This window comes from Panthera pardus, unplaced genomic scaffold (genome assembly GCF_024362965.1).
Source record: "Panthera pardus isolate Hobbes unplaced genomic scaffold, ASM2436296v1 HiC_scaffold_12, whole genome shotgun sequence".
Lineage (NCBI taxonomy): Eukaryota > Metazoa > Chordata > Mammalia > Carnivora > Felidae > Panthera > Panthera pardus.
In genome coordinates this window covers 53,390,463-53,406,662 of record NW_026526677.1, presented here as the reverse complement: position 1 = coordinate 53,406,662, position 16,200 = coordinate 53,390,463, and the positions used below count along the sequence as shown (strand labels likewise).

The window sequence follows — 16,200 nt, the reverse complement described above, 5'->3', positions numbered from 1 at the left end:
CGTAACTTAGGATCAAACACTAAAGACATTTATTTCTTATAAAAATCAAACACGAGTGTAATTAGTGCTGTGTGGCACTGTTTCATGTGAGTTTCATGCACCAAGCTTTCTTCCTCCTGAGTCTCTGCCATCCCCAAGGACAGTATTGTCATAAGCATCAAGCCAGCAGAAGGGTAAAAAAGCCTGGACAGGCAGTTTGCTTCTTAAATTTTTCAGTTATATACGGGATTCGTAATTTCTGCTCACTTTCTGTTGCTGAGAATAGCCATCTGGCCATACCTAACTGCAAGGAAAAATGTAAAAATGTCTAGCCACATGCAATCGTGTACAATCAAATTTCAAGGGAAGGAGAGTGCAGATTTTTGCAGAGACCTAGTGGTCTGTTAGGTGGGACAGTCAGGAGTGCCTGGAACCTAAGGCAATTCCTCTTCCTCATTACAAAAGACTCAGGATCTTAGCTTTTTTTCTGGAACGATGTTTATTCCATCTTGTAGCCTAAAACTCATAAAGAAAAGGGGAAGAGATGAGATGTTTTGTTGTCATACGCATAGGCATAAGCTAAGTAAAAACCATCTTTTTAAATTAAAGGCCAAGCTACGATCAAAGTTAAAGGAGATAGAATAAGAGAAATAGAACTGGTAGAGAGTATTATCAGGATTTTCAGGAGGTTGGAGACAACCAGATCTGGAATGTATACTCTGATCTGATTGGATGAACTCCTGTACAGATTGTAAGTGGGTTCTGTTCAGTCTCTTATCTTGTCACTGCCAGGAAGACATCTGCAGAGATGAAGTACTAATGAGAGCTGAGGGGGTTGGGCCTATGGACATACATAAAGACACGAAATAATTCAAAAAGAACTAGAGGAAAAAATATGGATGGACAAAGTTACCTACTTAAATAAATAGATGTTCAGAGGTGGCTGAGTGGCTCAGTCGGTTAAGCCTCCAGTTTCAGCTCAGGTCATGATCCCACGGTTCGAGAGTTTGAGCCCTGCATAATGGCTCTCTGCTAGCAGATAGTGCAGAGCCTGCTTCGGATACTCTGTCTCCCTCTCTGCCCCGCCTCAACTCCTGTGCACTCGCTCAAGGAAAAAAAGAGATGTTCATTTAGTTACTGAACAATGAAGTTAAAGGGGGAAAAATAGATGTTAAATAATTACAAGGAGCTGAATATCAATAAACTACTGAGACGATTATGGAAAGAAAATGAGAGGGCAGGCTTCCTCTGCCTTCCTTTATTATGATAATTCCATATCACAAGAAGAAGTAGAACCTCTATTCACCAATAATAATATAACGCTTGATAGGAAGACAATGTTACAACATTAGTAAAAGTACCATTGTAGAAGATAGTATCAAGAGATGTTCTTGAGATTAAAATGTAATAGCACGTTTTGTTGATAAATCCTGCTAAAGAAAAGCTATACCCATACGATTTAAATATTATGGTCATTGGTTTTCTCCTATAGTCTTGGATTGATGTACTTCTCTAACAAAGTTAATGTCAGCTTCTAAATAAGGTAATTGCAATAATTGTTCTATGCTTATTACTATAGGACATTTGCACACTGACCTGCTAATGTTATCAAAGCCAAAATGAGTCATACAGAAAAAAAAGATTACTACAGTGTATTGGAGGAAACTACACAATAACTTAAGGGCTAGAGAGACTTGAGTCATTATATCATCTTTAATAACCATTGAAGAGGTTCTAAATTTTGTCAATGGACTAAGAAGAATTAACAAAATAGTTCATTGGATAGAGAACAAATTAGGACCAGTCGTACTGCATGTTTGAAGATTTGTTGATATCACAAAACAAAAGGGGTTGGTATGTTTGACTGTTTTGTTGCTGTTGTTATTGTTATTATTCGTATCAATAAAGCCAATTTGTCTTCATACACAGTGTAAGTTTACAGTCTTACTCCAGGGTTACTTGGAGCCTCTTGTTTGTTATTTTAATCTACTACATAAATGTCTAATAGACTTCCCTTTTCTGTATTTCATTTTATGATGGCATTTCAATAGTAGCACTATTGGGTTACATTCCATGCAGCATATCAATGATATCACCTTCTCTTATATATCTTGTGCTTAATTTCAGTGGCTTCTAGAGCAACAAGGGCATCCTTGTGCTACAACAGAATGTTCAGATGGCTCTGTCCTTAGGATCATGGAATAAATCCAAATCCCTGTGACTTCCATGTCAAAGACACATTGGAAGATGGTAATTGGAATGTGTGCCAGTGGCCATGCGCTGACAGCACAAAACAATCTGTGAGCTTTTGGATCTGCTAAGGAGCATGTATAGTCTTTGAAAATTATACTTTATTAATGGCCACCAACAATTTGATCCTGTCAATCACAGTACCTAGAGACTATCCTCTTTTAGTTTGGACCAATAATGGATATTCCAAGACAAGTCAGGGAACCATTTGAAATGTAAATGGTATTACAAAAGAGTCAAAAGAAATTCATAATACTCAAAATGTAGGAAAAGACTTCAATAGCTACCTTACCTAAAAATGATACTAAGAAATACGAAAGTTGAATTGTAGTTTGTGTTGACTAAGGTAATGATAAAAAATTTAAGTTGAAAGCTTATGTTGGGAAAGAAAGTAAAATATTTCCATATGCATATTTTGACACCACAGTCGGGGATGTCAATTGGAACTTTAAAGTAAAAGAAGAAGTGAGAAAATCAGCCTAGTACGATGAACCGTATACATTGTATATGGCTATTGACATATGACATGGTTATAAAACAATGGAGACAAATATAAGATTATTTTGACTCTTGGGCCTTAGTTATGGATAACATTGAATGGGTTGAACTCTGGGGAAAACAAAACAGCTTTCAGCTCCGTGTGGTGGTGGCAGTGTAAATTTGGGAAGATGGTGGCCAAAGCATATTTGCCCAGAGTACAAATTCAAGATCTTGGATTTAATCTGTGAGTAAATGGTCAGCCATGATGAGTTAAGAAACTGGAAAACATTGGGGTGCCTGGGTGGCTCAGTCAGTTGAGCAACTGACTTCGGCTCGGGTCATGATCTCATGGTTCGTGGGTTCGAGCCCCACATCGGGCTCTGTGCTGACAGCTCGGAGCCTGGAGCCTGCTTCCAATTCTGTGTCTCCCTCTCTTTCTGCCCCTCCCCTACTCATGCTCTGTCTCTCTTTCTCTCAAAAGTAAATAAAATGTAAAAAAAAAAAGAAACTGGAAAACATTAATTGGATATATTAATCTAGCAGCTGAGTTGAGGATAGATTAGAAGGGGGAAAGCTAACAAAGACTAGAATATCTGGACACTGAAGTGTTTACATTAGTAACATAAACCGAAGGATTACTAGCCCAGTGAAATAGATAAGATCTGGAAAGTGATCCTTTGTATCTCAGTGATAGGCACTGATATAAAAATACTGCCCATGGCATCTGTAATGGCTTGTAATAGTACAAGGCAATAGATATTGTCATCACCAATTTTCCCAAATAGGACTTCGAGGTTCAAGAACATTGTCACAGCTCCATGGAATATAGCTGGGAATGGAAGATTTTTTTGTAACTTACTATACATTCTTTCATCTTCTGTGAGTGGATTAAGGGGCAAAAGACCTTTCTGAACTGAATGAAATTGAGAAGGTTTTTCTGACTATGATTAGGGGGTCGGAGAAAGAGCAGAACAAAGGCATTCCCTGGGCAGGTAGCCATGTCCTAACCTTTCTGCTATAGAATGAAGAGTAGGGGTAATAGAATATGGGTTTGGAAATTACTTGTCTGAAATCCCACCAATATTATCCAGGCCACACTCTAGGGCTTCACTTCCATGCCCTCTCTGACTGTGTGTTGAACCTGACATCCCTATCTCCGCTCTCAGGAGAGGAGCTTGGTGCTGAACTCAGATAGTGAGAAGTTCAGGATCTGAACTGAGCTATGGTGAAGTTCACAGATAAACAACCATCATCATCTCTGCATTGACTTAGTGTGTGACTCAAATATTAGCACACAGTGAGTACGTGTCAACATAGTTGTCTCCCTCTCTGGGTTCTACTCTCCTCATCTCTGCATTTTATTTCTGCAGTAGGAAAATCCCCTCCTGTTTCTGTCCCTATAACTCTCGGTAACGGTGAAACCACTGAAAATAAATCATGTGAAAGAATTGCCAGTAGAGGCTTGTGAGGACCTGCCTGCTGAGGACAACTACCACCAGGTCATTCAGTGGCCACACAACCGCTTTGAGAACACACATCCCTGAGGAAAGCTATCCTGCTGGAGGAGATGGAAGGATTGAAAATAGACATGATAATACTATTGAGGTTGGTGGCCGGCTGTTCATGCAACGCTCGTGAAAAAATAGCAGGAAAAGGAGATGAATCTGAAGCAGAATAAGAGCCTGAAGAGATTACAAACAGTGGTATTCATTGGATACTTTGGGGGGAGCAAAGAGAGTTTTTCTACTGTGAGGAAGAATATAGAGGCTAAGAGGCCCAGAATTGGGGTCTGTTGTACAGCTGAAGTTGCATGTACTAAAGTGGCTGATTGTTTAGCTCAGGGTCACTGAAGATAATTTCTCAGATGCCTCATGAATCCTTCATTAGCCTTGATCCAGGTACTTTCACAATCCTGGACAATGCACCTCTAGCTCCCTGCTTTGTCTTGCTGAGAAAAAGACCTTTTTTCAGGGAAGTTCTTATCATTTGCCCAGTATGTCAGGAATGTGCTTACTGATACATCTCCCCGTAAACCATTTCTTTTCCCTTGTTTTCACAAGGAGTTTGGTCAGTCAGTAGCCCTTTCTCAGATAGGAGCATATCTGACTACTTGGCCATGTTCCTCTGATTAATAGTGAATTTTGTGAGGGCTCACAAAATTATCCTTTTTCTCTGTGTGTTTCCAGAACCCAGTATGCTGAAGCACGGTGTAAGTCTTCAAAATGTTTAACAAAACAACCGAGTGGCAAATATTGGATGAGTGTAATGAAGGATCAGGACAAGGAAATAATAAATAAGCCCCTTTAAATCCTTGGATGTTTATAATAAAAAGGATCGGAGGCCACCGTGGAACGTCATTGGAGGGGCTCAGAGATCTTTGGCACCCTGAGATCTAAAGAGGGTCCTCATGCCCAGAATATTCATACTGCCCCCCAGATAATACTTTCCACTCTACTTGGACAGCCCTTATTTGTGAGTCTAGTGTCGTGGTATGTTGGTAAACCAGCTCACCAATAAACAAACAAATAGAAAAATAAAAAAATGAATAAACAAATACATTAAAAAAATGAATAGAAACAGGGCCCTAATTTGTAGTATTTGCCAGTTTTCACGGTGCCTATTCTCCTACTATGGCCAATTTCGCATTGTCAGCGTAATGTCACAGAATGGTGCGTTTGAGAGACCTGCACACAGTTGACTTTGCCAGCCAGTGACTATGGCGCTAGCATACAACTGCTCAAGTCTTTCCAACTCTGTCAACTTCACTGTCGACGACAGTCCTAATATTGCTAACCACCTGGCTTAGATCCAATAACATACAGTCTGGCTAGGGTCTTCCACCCTGAAATTATACTCCATAGAAAGAAAATATCACCTATTTGCTTCAAGTGGAGTTCCTGTGGGTTAGGATGGCATGAATCACCACAGGAATTATTAGAGTGATGGGTGAGTTTATATATTTGCCTCAAGGTCTCAAGGACAGGTATCACCCCAGGGAGCCCAGAAGCAGAGCCGCCTTTTAGTATCTCTCCCTCTGACCCACATCTATAGGTCAGATATTTATGGCTTTCCAAGCCTGCGCATCCCCTCCTCCACAATACCATCCCCAAATCAGGTTTACACATGTTAGCATTGTTAGCATTAGTGCACCAAATAGTCTTGTTTCCATTTGAATGGTAGTTAGTAAAGATTCATCCCGTTTTAAATCAGCACAAATAATTTGAAAATCCGTATATGTTTAAAACACTAACTCTAAAAAAATACATTCCTTCATAATTTAGAAAAAACTTGAACTTAAATACATGCCTTAGTGAGCAAGTCATTTAAACTTTGGCATTTTTGATAACGCTTTAATATTTATGTGGGAAGATTTACATTTTTTCTTAATCTGTTTACATTACCTTTGTGAGTCAGGGTTACTAGGTTGTCTGCTATTAAAAAAAAAAACAAAATAAACAAACAAACAAAAAAAACAACAAAATATCTCCACAGGAAATTTTAAGTGTTGGACAAAATGTAACCCTTGTGCAGTGCTGGTAGGTGCAGGTGTTATGAAAAACAGTATGGTGGTTCTTTAAAAAAAAATTAACAATAGAATTACCACATGATCCAGCAAATCCACTCTGGGTATATATCCGAAAGAATTAAAAGTAGGGTCTCAAAGAGATATTTGTATACCTGTGTTCATAGCAGCATTGTGGGTAATGGGCGAAAGGTGGAAGCAACTTAAATCGTAACCAATGGATGAATGGACAAACGTGATGTGGTTGCAATATTGTGATTTATTAGAAACGTATGTATTTGGTCATCCAGACAACCAAAATATATTCCTCATATGTATTTGGTCTTCTTTCCAGGTTCCTGACTCACAGCTCCTAAAACCCTTGGAATTTCCTGTGATTAAGTGTAATAAAGGTGTCTTTAGTTATGTTAATGAAGGTGACTTTTGGACACCACCCAAGAAGCTGGTAGCCAGGAAGACTAACTTGTGATTAGAGGGTAGGAACTTTCAGTCCCACCCCTGACATCCTGAGGGGCTAGAGGTTGAATCAGCCAATAGCCGATGACTTAGTCAATCATGACTTTGAATGAAGCTTCTATAAAAACCCAAAAGGACTGGGTGAACAGCAGGTGTTTGGGGCAAAGTGGTGCACTCAGAGAGCTTGGAATTTCCTCGCTTTTTCTCCATACCTCATCCTACGCATCTCTTCCATGAAGATGCTGATTCCATCCTTCAGCTGACAAATGTAAATGTTTTCCTGAGTTTAAAAGAACCTAAGGAGGAGGTTGTGGTTGTACAAGTCAGAAGCCCAGGTAACTGCCTGGGACTTGCACCTGGTGTCTCAGATGGGGGCAGGGGTAGGTAGTCTTGTAGGACTGAACACGTAATCTGCGGAATCTGATGCTATCTCTGGGAAGGTGGTGTCAGAATGAAGTTAATTCTTGGACACCCTGGTCATTGCCTAGAATTGCTTTGTGTTCTGTGGAGGACCTCCCCCATGTTGGAATTGGGTCTGAGAACCTGTAAATGAGTTGTTTCTACATATAATAGATTATTCAGCCTTCAAAAGGAAGGAAATTCTGACACATGCTACAAAATGGATGAAACCTGAGGACGTTTTGACAAATAAAATAAGCCAGTCATAAGACAGATAGTGTATGATCCCACTTATATGAGATATTGAGAGTACTCAAACTGATAGAGACAAAAAGAATTATGTTTGCCAGTGGCTGGGGGGAAGCAGGGAATGAGTAGTTGTTTAATGACTATAGAGTTTCAGTTTTGCAGATGGAAAGTTCTGGAGATCGATTGCACAACAGTGTGAACATGCTTAATACTACTGAACAGTACATTTAAAAATGATCAAGATGGTAACCTTTATGTTATATACATTTATCACAATGAAAATTTATTAAAAATTTAAAAACAGTTATGAAATGGATGGGTAAAATATGATTCTATCATAAATTGATGTCTTTTGCATCCATAAAATCGTATGTTTGAAATATAATAACTATTATAAATCTCTATAAAAGATATAGTATGGTTATGAATGTAAAAACATATATATAAAAGAGCAAAGAAAAAGTAAATTAAACCTCACTAGCAACAGTTGTCCTTTTTTTTGCATTTCATTACTATTATTTTAAAGTGACAGTTTCAGGGGGCACCTGGGTGGCTCAGTCGGTTAAACATTTGGTTAAACATTTGACTTTTGGTTTCGGCTCAGGTCCGGATCTCACGTTTTTGTAAGTTTGAGCCCTGCCTCAGGCTCTGTGCTGAGAGTGCAGGGTCTGCTTGGGTTTCTCTCTCCCTTTTTCTCTGCTCCTTCCCCACTCGCGCTCACTGTCTCTGTAGAAATGAATGAATAAACTTAAAAAAAATTAAAGTAAAAATTTCATGATTTTATATGACTCAAAAAAAATCAAACAGGATATTTTTGGCAAAAAGTCAATGAGTGTAAGGATGCAGAGGTAGTAGAAGTGCATGGCATGACAAACGAGGGGTGAAGGATGAATTATGCACTGTGTCTGAGGAGCAGTTACAAAAAATGAAATGGGAAATATTGCTGTAAATGTAGCCTGCAGTGAAATGCCTCACCGCCTGAAGTACCAGGCTGAGGTGGGAATTCTTTTTTTTTTTTTAAGCAATTTTCATTTTTTTAAAAATATTTTTTAATGTTTATTTATTTTTGAGACAGAGAGAGACAGAGAATGAGCAGGGAAGGGGCAGAGAGAGAGGGAGACACAGAATCTGAAGCAGGCTCCAGGCTCTGAGCCGTCAGCACAGAGCCCGATGCGGGGCTCAAACTCACGAACTGCGAGATCATGACCTGAGCCGAAGTCGGATGCTTAACCGACTGAGCCACCCAGGCGCCCCGAGGTGGGAATTCTTGATAAATTCCTCGACGAATTGAATAGTGAGAGGCTCCCAAATCCCATTCCCTGGCATCATCCAACACCCATAAAACATTCTGAAACTCTGCCAAACTCTCCCTGATTGGGGAATCACCAGATTTCAGGGTATCCAAGCACCTTAAATGACACCCAGCAACTGAAGTCACGTATTTCTATTGCTCAAAGTTTATTCATTCTGTCATATTTCATTCGATAAATATTTATCATGTGCCTACTGTATGCCAAGAACAGTTCATGTTTATGCTATAAAGAAGCAACTAGGGGCACCTGGGTGGCTCAGTTGGTTAAGCCTCCAACTCTTGGTTTCAGCTCAGATCATGATCTCCCAGTTCTGAGTTCGAGTCTCTGACTCCCTCTCTATCTTCCCCTCCCTGACTTGTGCTCTCACTCTCTCAAAAATAAATAAACATTAAAACAAATTTTTTTTTAAAGCAAAACCCTTACCTTTATGGTTGTCAGCTGGTATGCTTCTCTTGTCCTCTGTGTGATCTCTCTCCACATGTTCTCTGATTCATTTGTCTATCCTCAGCTTTTTAAATGGCTGCTGGCCTCCAAGAGGGCAAAATGGAAGTTGCCAGGTCCATATGCCTTGGAATGCACACCTCATTTCAAGTCTATTTTATTGGCCAATGCAAGTCATAAGGTGATCCCAGATTCGATGGGTCAGAGAATAGACTACACCTCATGATTGGGGGAATTGCTTTGTGTGTGCAGCCAAGGGAAGAATTATTGGCAGCCATTCTTGCAAATGGCCACACTTGATAAACAATCAGAATGACAGATGGCAATGGTACAACCACCATGAGGGAACTTTTAATACCTAACAAATCTATGAATACATTTATTCTTTGACCTTGATAGTTGTACTTCTCATAATTAACCATAAGATTTATCAGTAGAATTTTCCAACTAAAGATGTGAGAGGAAAAGAAAAAAAAAAAAATGAAGAGCCCCTCAGGTGCTGATGGAACAATGCCAGAAGGTCTAACATATGTAGTTGGGATCCCAAAATTGAGATGAGAGACTGAGGTAGAAAATAATTTTGGAAGTAATAATTACTGGAATTTTCCAAATTATATGAAAGTCATAAATTTACAGATTACAAAAGCTCATTGACCCTCAAAGAGAATACAAATCAATAAACTGTGTCTGTGTACACTAAAGAGATAAAGTAAAAAAGAGATAAAGTGAAAAATCTTAACAGCCGCCAAAGGGAGCAGGCAAATAAAATACAAATGTTTAAGGTAATTAAGACTCACACCTCTTCCACTAACTGTTAAGCATGTTAACAGTTTATAAATGCTCATATACTCTTGGGCAATACTTAAACATCATTATTCATGATTCTAAAATTTCCAACTTATTAAAATCCAGGGAATGAATATAACTTCAACCTAAGTCTTTTTGTGAGGAAAAAAACTACAAATAGAAATCATTGGTACATAGTAATTGTGAGTATTTAATATTCCCTTTGAAAATGAGTCAACATTCATTAAATAAGCCTCTAGCAAGACTAGATTAGGTAGAAAAGGCTTTCTTATCAGAGCATCTTGAGAGAAGCAAGAGAGTAAGAGGGTCAGGGGGAAGGGAGGGTAATGGGAAATGATTTTAGAGACCCAGCCCATTTGGGAAGAAGGTGAGGCTGGTGGAGACCTGCTCTGTCCCCGGAGCCCTGGTATAAATACTTCCCTCCAGAGTTCCACAAGAGAGGATAAACAGCCCAACTCCTGACCCACCAGCCAATTTTTATTATGGATCTCATGGCCTCTGTTCCTGGAGACTCAGCCTAAGGCTGGTGAGTGAATTAGACATCTGGGGGTGGAGAGGTTCCGAGATCCACGTAAGGACTGGGCTGGTGTTCTGTCCCCAAAAGGCCGGAGGTGACGGGCCTCTTGGAGGCTATTGATACATCTGGACAAAGAATGGTAAAGACCAGAAGCACAAATCTGATCGGTTCTAGCAGCTGTGGAAAGTGAGGTCTGGGAGGGTAGCTGAGAATGTATGGGCCAGATGGAAGTTCCTGTAGGGTGGCAAATCAGGAGAAGCAATCCAGTTAATGGCAGGTGCCTCATAGTTCTACGAGAGATGAGAAAACAGAAAACACATTTACTTAGACTATGGACCCCTACTGGAAAACCATGAAAAGAGCCTTGAGAATGGCAGCAGACGGGTCACCTGCCCCAAGCCAGATGTTGGAGGGAATTTTGGGAAAGGGGCCAGGGCATCTCGGCAGGTGTGAAAAACCAGGAGCCGATTTTCCTCCCCAGAAAGAAAAATCGCAGCACCAAAAGAGGGAGCTGGAGTGGAAGAAATACTGTTAGTGAGCATAAGATTTATCTTAGCCCCTGAGCTAGATATTTTAAGATACCTTGTCATTTAACATTTTCAGAAACCCCAGGATGAAGGTATTTTATTATTGGTTCCATTTCTTCTTCATTCTGGTGAAAACGGGATTAGACATGGCTGTCTTCTCAGGAGGTGCCCTCTGAGCCCATTACACCTGTAACATTTTACTGCTCTCATCTGCTTACCTACCCACAATTCTCTCAATCTATAAGCCCAGTTAGGACTCAAGCACAGGACATGATGTCTGAAAAACAGCCCATGCTCCAGATAAGCTTGCTGAATGATTAAGCTAATGAATGAAGGAAGGTGTATTAGGAAACAAATGGTAAAATTACATGTTAGTTTCTATCAGAAGAATCTTAGAAATGTCAAGTACTACGACTCCCCATCCCCAGAAATAATGCCTTTCTTTTTCCACTTTCAGTCATTTCTAGGCTTAGCTCCCCAAGGTATGAACATGAGACACACAAGCCCTGTTACCTCTTGAAGTTCTCTTGATTCTCTTCACAAATGAGCAAACTGTATGCACTGAAGTCGGAGAAATTTCAAACTCATTTCTATCAATTATTGATTGGGAAATTGGACAAGAATTTCATATTCTCTGAGTCCCTCTTTAGGTGTGAAATGGAGACAATATCCACTCCCTAGAGTGGATGTCTGCTCCCTACATGAAGAGCATACAAAATGCCACATATAATGTGCATACTGCAATTCCTGGCATAAAACAATGCTTAATAAATATTAGTTTAATTCCTCTGTGGCTGTATTACATTCAGATCCATTCTATTCCTGGAACCCAACTTACCTTTTAGCATCCATTCTCTTCAATTACTATTCCAATAAACCTTCACGGGTTATCATTCAACACTAATAGCTTTAAGACATCTGATGGCTGTGTCCTGTGTGAAGGGTGAGGTCTAAGTATGAAGTTGTGATCAGGTTCTTCACTGCTTGTGCAAGTCCCTATGCACCTGTCACCCTACGCTGGAAGTGTTTCATGAACATACTGTGCATTGATTGGTATGCTCGCCTTTTCTTATGCTGCCTCTTGTCTACTAAATTAGTCAGTTTCAAGTATCTTTTTACACTCTTCCCAGTCATGAATAATGAGTTTCTCTATTTATGCATAATCCTCTTTGAAAGTGAAATACAGACAGTAATGTCTCTGACTTTGGTTAGTTGGAGGTAAGGATAATTGACTGTCACTCACTGTGGTGCAGACCATATCCTTCATCCTTGCGTATTTCCTATTTGCATGTTCTGAGAAGATGAAGAGTGTGAGATATGACAAAAGTCTTAATATTCACAAGGAATATTAGAATAATTCTTTCATCTCTTTGTGAACAGAAAGTGAGATCCCAGGTCATCTGCTCCAAGCATGACAACCATAAACCACACTGCTGTTAGCCATACAATCTTCCGCTTGCTGGGCATCCCCGGGCTAGAGGACCAGCATGTGTGGATTTCCATCCCCTTCTTCGTTTCCTATGTCATCACCCTGCTTGGGAACAGCCTGCTCATCTGCATTATCCTCACAAAGCGTAGCCTCCATGAACCCATGTACCTCTTCCTCTGCATGCTGGCCGGAGCAGATGTTGTCCTCTCCACGTGCACAGTACCTCAGGCCTTGGCCATCTTCTGGTTCCGTGCTGGGGAGATATCCCTGGATCGCTGCATAACTCAGTTCTTCATCATCCACTGCACTTTCATGTCTGAGTCAGGGATCTTGCTGGTGATGGCGTTTGACCGCTACATTGCCATATGCTACCCACTGAGATACACCACGATTCTTACACGTGCACTGATTGGAAAAATTGGCGTGACTATAATTCTGAGAAGTTTCTGTACACTTTTCCCCATAGTATTTCTTTTGAAAAGACTGACTTTCTGCCAAAATAATATTGTTCCACACACCTTTTGTGAACACATTGGCTTGGCCAAATATGCTTGTAATGACATTCGTGTGAACATCTGGTATGGATTTTCCATCCTAATGTTAACAGTGGTTTTAGATGTGGTGCTAATTTTTGTTTCCTATGTGCTGATTCTCCGTGCTGTCTTCCACATCCCTTCCCGAGATGCTCACCACAAAGCTCTTAACACATGTGGCTCCCATGTCTGCATCATTGTCCTCTTTTACAGCCCCGCGATCTTCACAACACTTACTCAGCGGTTTGGACGCCACATTCCTCCTCATACCCACATCTTGTTGGCCAACATCTGCATGCTTGCCCCACCTATGCTGAATCCCATCATTTACGGGATTAAGACCAAGCAAATCAGAGAGCAGGTGGTTCACATGTTGTTTACAAAGCAGAAATCACTTTGGTTGAAGAACTGAGTTTTCGGAATCTCTAGCCATATGTGAAGTGGTCTGTGGAAGTGGTGGGTGGGAGAGATAAGCTGAAACACCAGGAGAAAGCTCAGTGGGTTCTGTCTATGGAGCAAGACCACCAGGGAGGTTGGAGGACTCACTCCTTCATTGTCAAAACAACTGAGCTCAGCACCATGTTGGACTGAGCAAGCCCACTCCTGCAAAGACCCTGGGACAGGATGCATTGATTTTCAGAAGTCATATGTCCTTAATGACTCTAGGATGATCTTTAGAAATGGATGAAGTGAGAGCCGTGCTCTGGCCTGGGATTTTGCTCAGCTATTTCTCACTGAGTTTCTCAAGCTCTGAGACATCTCCTGATGTTTATAGACAATCACATACAAACCTCTACTCCTTAATGGCCTTCATTCTGGCTAATGATATTCTTGGAATCAGTGATCCCTGTGTTTTGCAGTTATTCCTATTACATTATAATTTATATCCGATCAGCATGCATGTCTGTAATAAGAGAAAATAAATGAATTGTGTTTTGTATTTGGCAGAAAAACCCCTGAGGAGACTGAGGGGATTGAAAATGGTCTCTCCTGTAGTTTCTGGGGGGTGGTGTGTGCTGGGAACAGGGACCCTCCTATCTCAACGTCAGGCTATGTTCTTCAATGATCCCCTCCTCAGCAGGGCATTCAAGGCCTTTAATGACCTGATTTCTGACTTCCTTTATAGCAGCACTGCCATGTCACCTCCAAGCAACCCGAGCATCAGACACACTGGGCCATTAATGCCTCACCTTCCCCAGATCATGCCATGCTCTCCATGTCCCTGATCTGCCTTGGGATAACCTCCATCAGCTTGTGGGAAACTCCTATTCCTCCTTCCATGCCCACCTCTCATCTCTTCTCTTCTGTGGTCCTTTCTCCAACCACATCTCCTGCCCAGTATGCTCTTTAATTGATACTTCCTTCCTGAGCAAGATAGTGTGTTGTCCATATTTCATTTTAAAATATGTATCTTTTTAAAAATCTATGTTTCTTGTAGAAAATATTAGAAATTAAGAAAAAAGACAAACATGAAATGGAACTCATAAACCCATAAACTTTACAGCCCCTGAATAATTTTATTGTTAAAAATTTGTCTTCTATGGCTATCTATCCATATCTATATACTTCTATATCTGCATGTACTCCTGTATCTGAGTCTGTGTTTGTATTTTATCTCCATCTGTATCTAAAGCTTGATCTACTCCTTTATCTACCTGGAAAATAGTATCATACGATACATAAACAGAATACTGATTGTACTATATATGTTTCTTTTCCACTATGTATAACTAGTTTTCTGGCAGTACTTGTTGGCATCGTTTCTAATACATATGCATTTATACAATCAATTACTATGCCTATGAAGTAGTTTACTGCAGAGTGTTACTATATTTAATGAAGCATTATTATTTTAAGCCCTTTTTGCATAGCATTATGACTATATATTTACAAATTTAAGGCTCACTTCTATTTGCCACTTAAGTTTACAGACCAGATATGTTTAGATAAATTATTTGTAAGTAACAGTAAAACCTTGGATTGCGAATAACTTGTTCTATGAGTGTTCTGCAAGACGAGTAAACATTTCTAATAAATTTTAACTGGATAAATGAGCAATGTCTTGCAATTGGAGTAGTACGTGACGCCCAATGTCACATGATCACAACGGAGCCAAGGGTTCTTGAAATTTGCTTTGGTATACAAGTGCTTTGGATTACAAGCATGTTTCCAGAACGAGTTATGCTCACATATCAAAGTTTTACATATTGTCTTTTAATATAAGATGTAAATACTCAATGTAAGACAATTGGAAAACAACAAAAATATAAAGAAAATCCCTAGTCAGGAGGAAACCACTGGTAACAGTTTGGTGTATTGCTTTACCTTCGTTGTTCTTTGCATATATATTTTCATACATTTTAAATATTATTGGACATTTGGAGCTTTCCATTTTTAACTATATAAATAAGACTTCCCTGAACATACATCTTACTCTGGGTATTTCAATTTTTTATTTTCAGGATGGAGTCCTAGATATGCTATTGCAGATTTTATAGATTTTTTTTAATGAATCTTATAAAAATGTCCTCAGAAAGGATGAGGATAATTTATCTCTGCACTAATAATGGAGTTGCACAGTTTTCCTTATTTTTTTTTTTTTTTTGCCATTTAAAAGGACAAACATATTATACTGCAATTTTTTTTATTTTAGCTTGTTTTATTTTTTTTTTTAAATTTACATCCAAATTAGTTAGCATATAGTGCAACAATGATTTCAGGAGTAGATTCCTTAGTTCCCCTTACCCATTTAGCCCATCCCCCCTCCCACAACCCATCCTGTAACCCTCAGTTTGTTCTCCATATTTATGAGTCTCTTCTGTTTTGTCCCCCTTCCTGTTTTTATATTATTGTTTCCCTTCCCTTATGTTCATCTGTTTTGTCTCTTAAAGTCCTCATATGAGTGAAGTCATATGATTTTTGTCTTTCTCTGACTAATTTCACTTAGCACAATACCCTCCAGTTCCATCCACGAAGTTGCAAATGGCAAGATTTCATTCTTTTTGATTGCCAGGGAATACTCCATTGTGTATTGTGTATACATATATGTATGTATATATATACCACATCTTCTTTACCCATTCATCCATGGATGGACGTTTGGGTTCTTTCCATACTTTGGCTATTGTTGATAGTGCTGCTATAAACATGGGGTGCATGTGTCCCTTCGAAACAGCACACCTGTATCCCTTGGATAAATGCCTAGTAGTGCAATTGCTAGGTCGTAGGTTAGTTCTATTTTTAGTTTTTTGAGGAACCTCCATACTGTTTTCCAGAGTGGCCGCACCAGCTTGCATT

At 39.6% G+C, this 16,200-nt stretch overlaps 1 protein-coding gene across 1 annotated transcript; it reads left to right on the top strand.

Moving 5' to 3' along the window:
* Positions 1-4,022: 4,022 nt before the first annotated feature.
* On the top strand, positions 4,023-13,315 carry LOC109259984 (olfactory receptor 52B4-like). The gene is made up of 2 exons (XM_019437978.2): positions 4,023-4,042; positions 12,352-13,315. Exon 2 carries the CDS (start codon positions 12,353-12,355, stop codon positions 13,313-13,315), a length of 963 nt encoding a protein of 320 aa, XP_019293523.1. The 5' UTR covers positions 4,023-4,042; position 12,352.
* Positions 13,316-16,200: the final 2,885 nt, after the last annotated feature.

Bases quoted from the DNA above. Each gene is read 5' to 3' on its own strand.
- LOC109259984 (XM_019437978.2), top strand. From the start codon at position 12,353: ATGACAACCATAAACCACACTGCTGTTAGCCATACAATCTTCCGCTTG.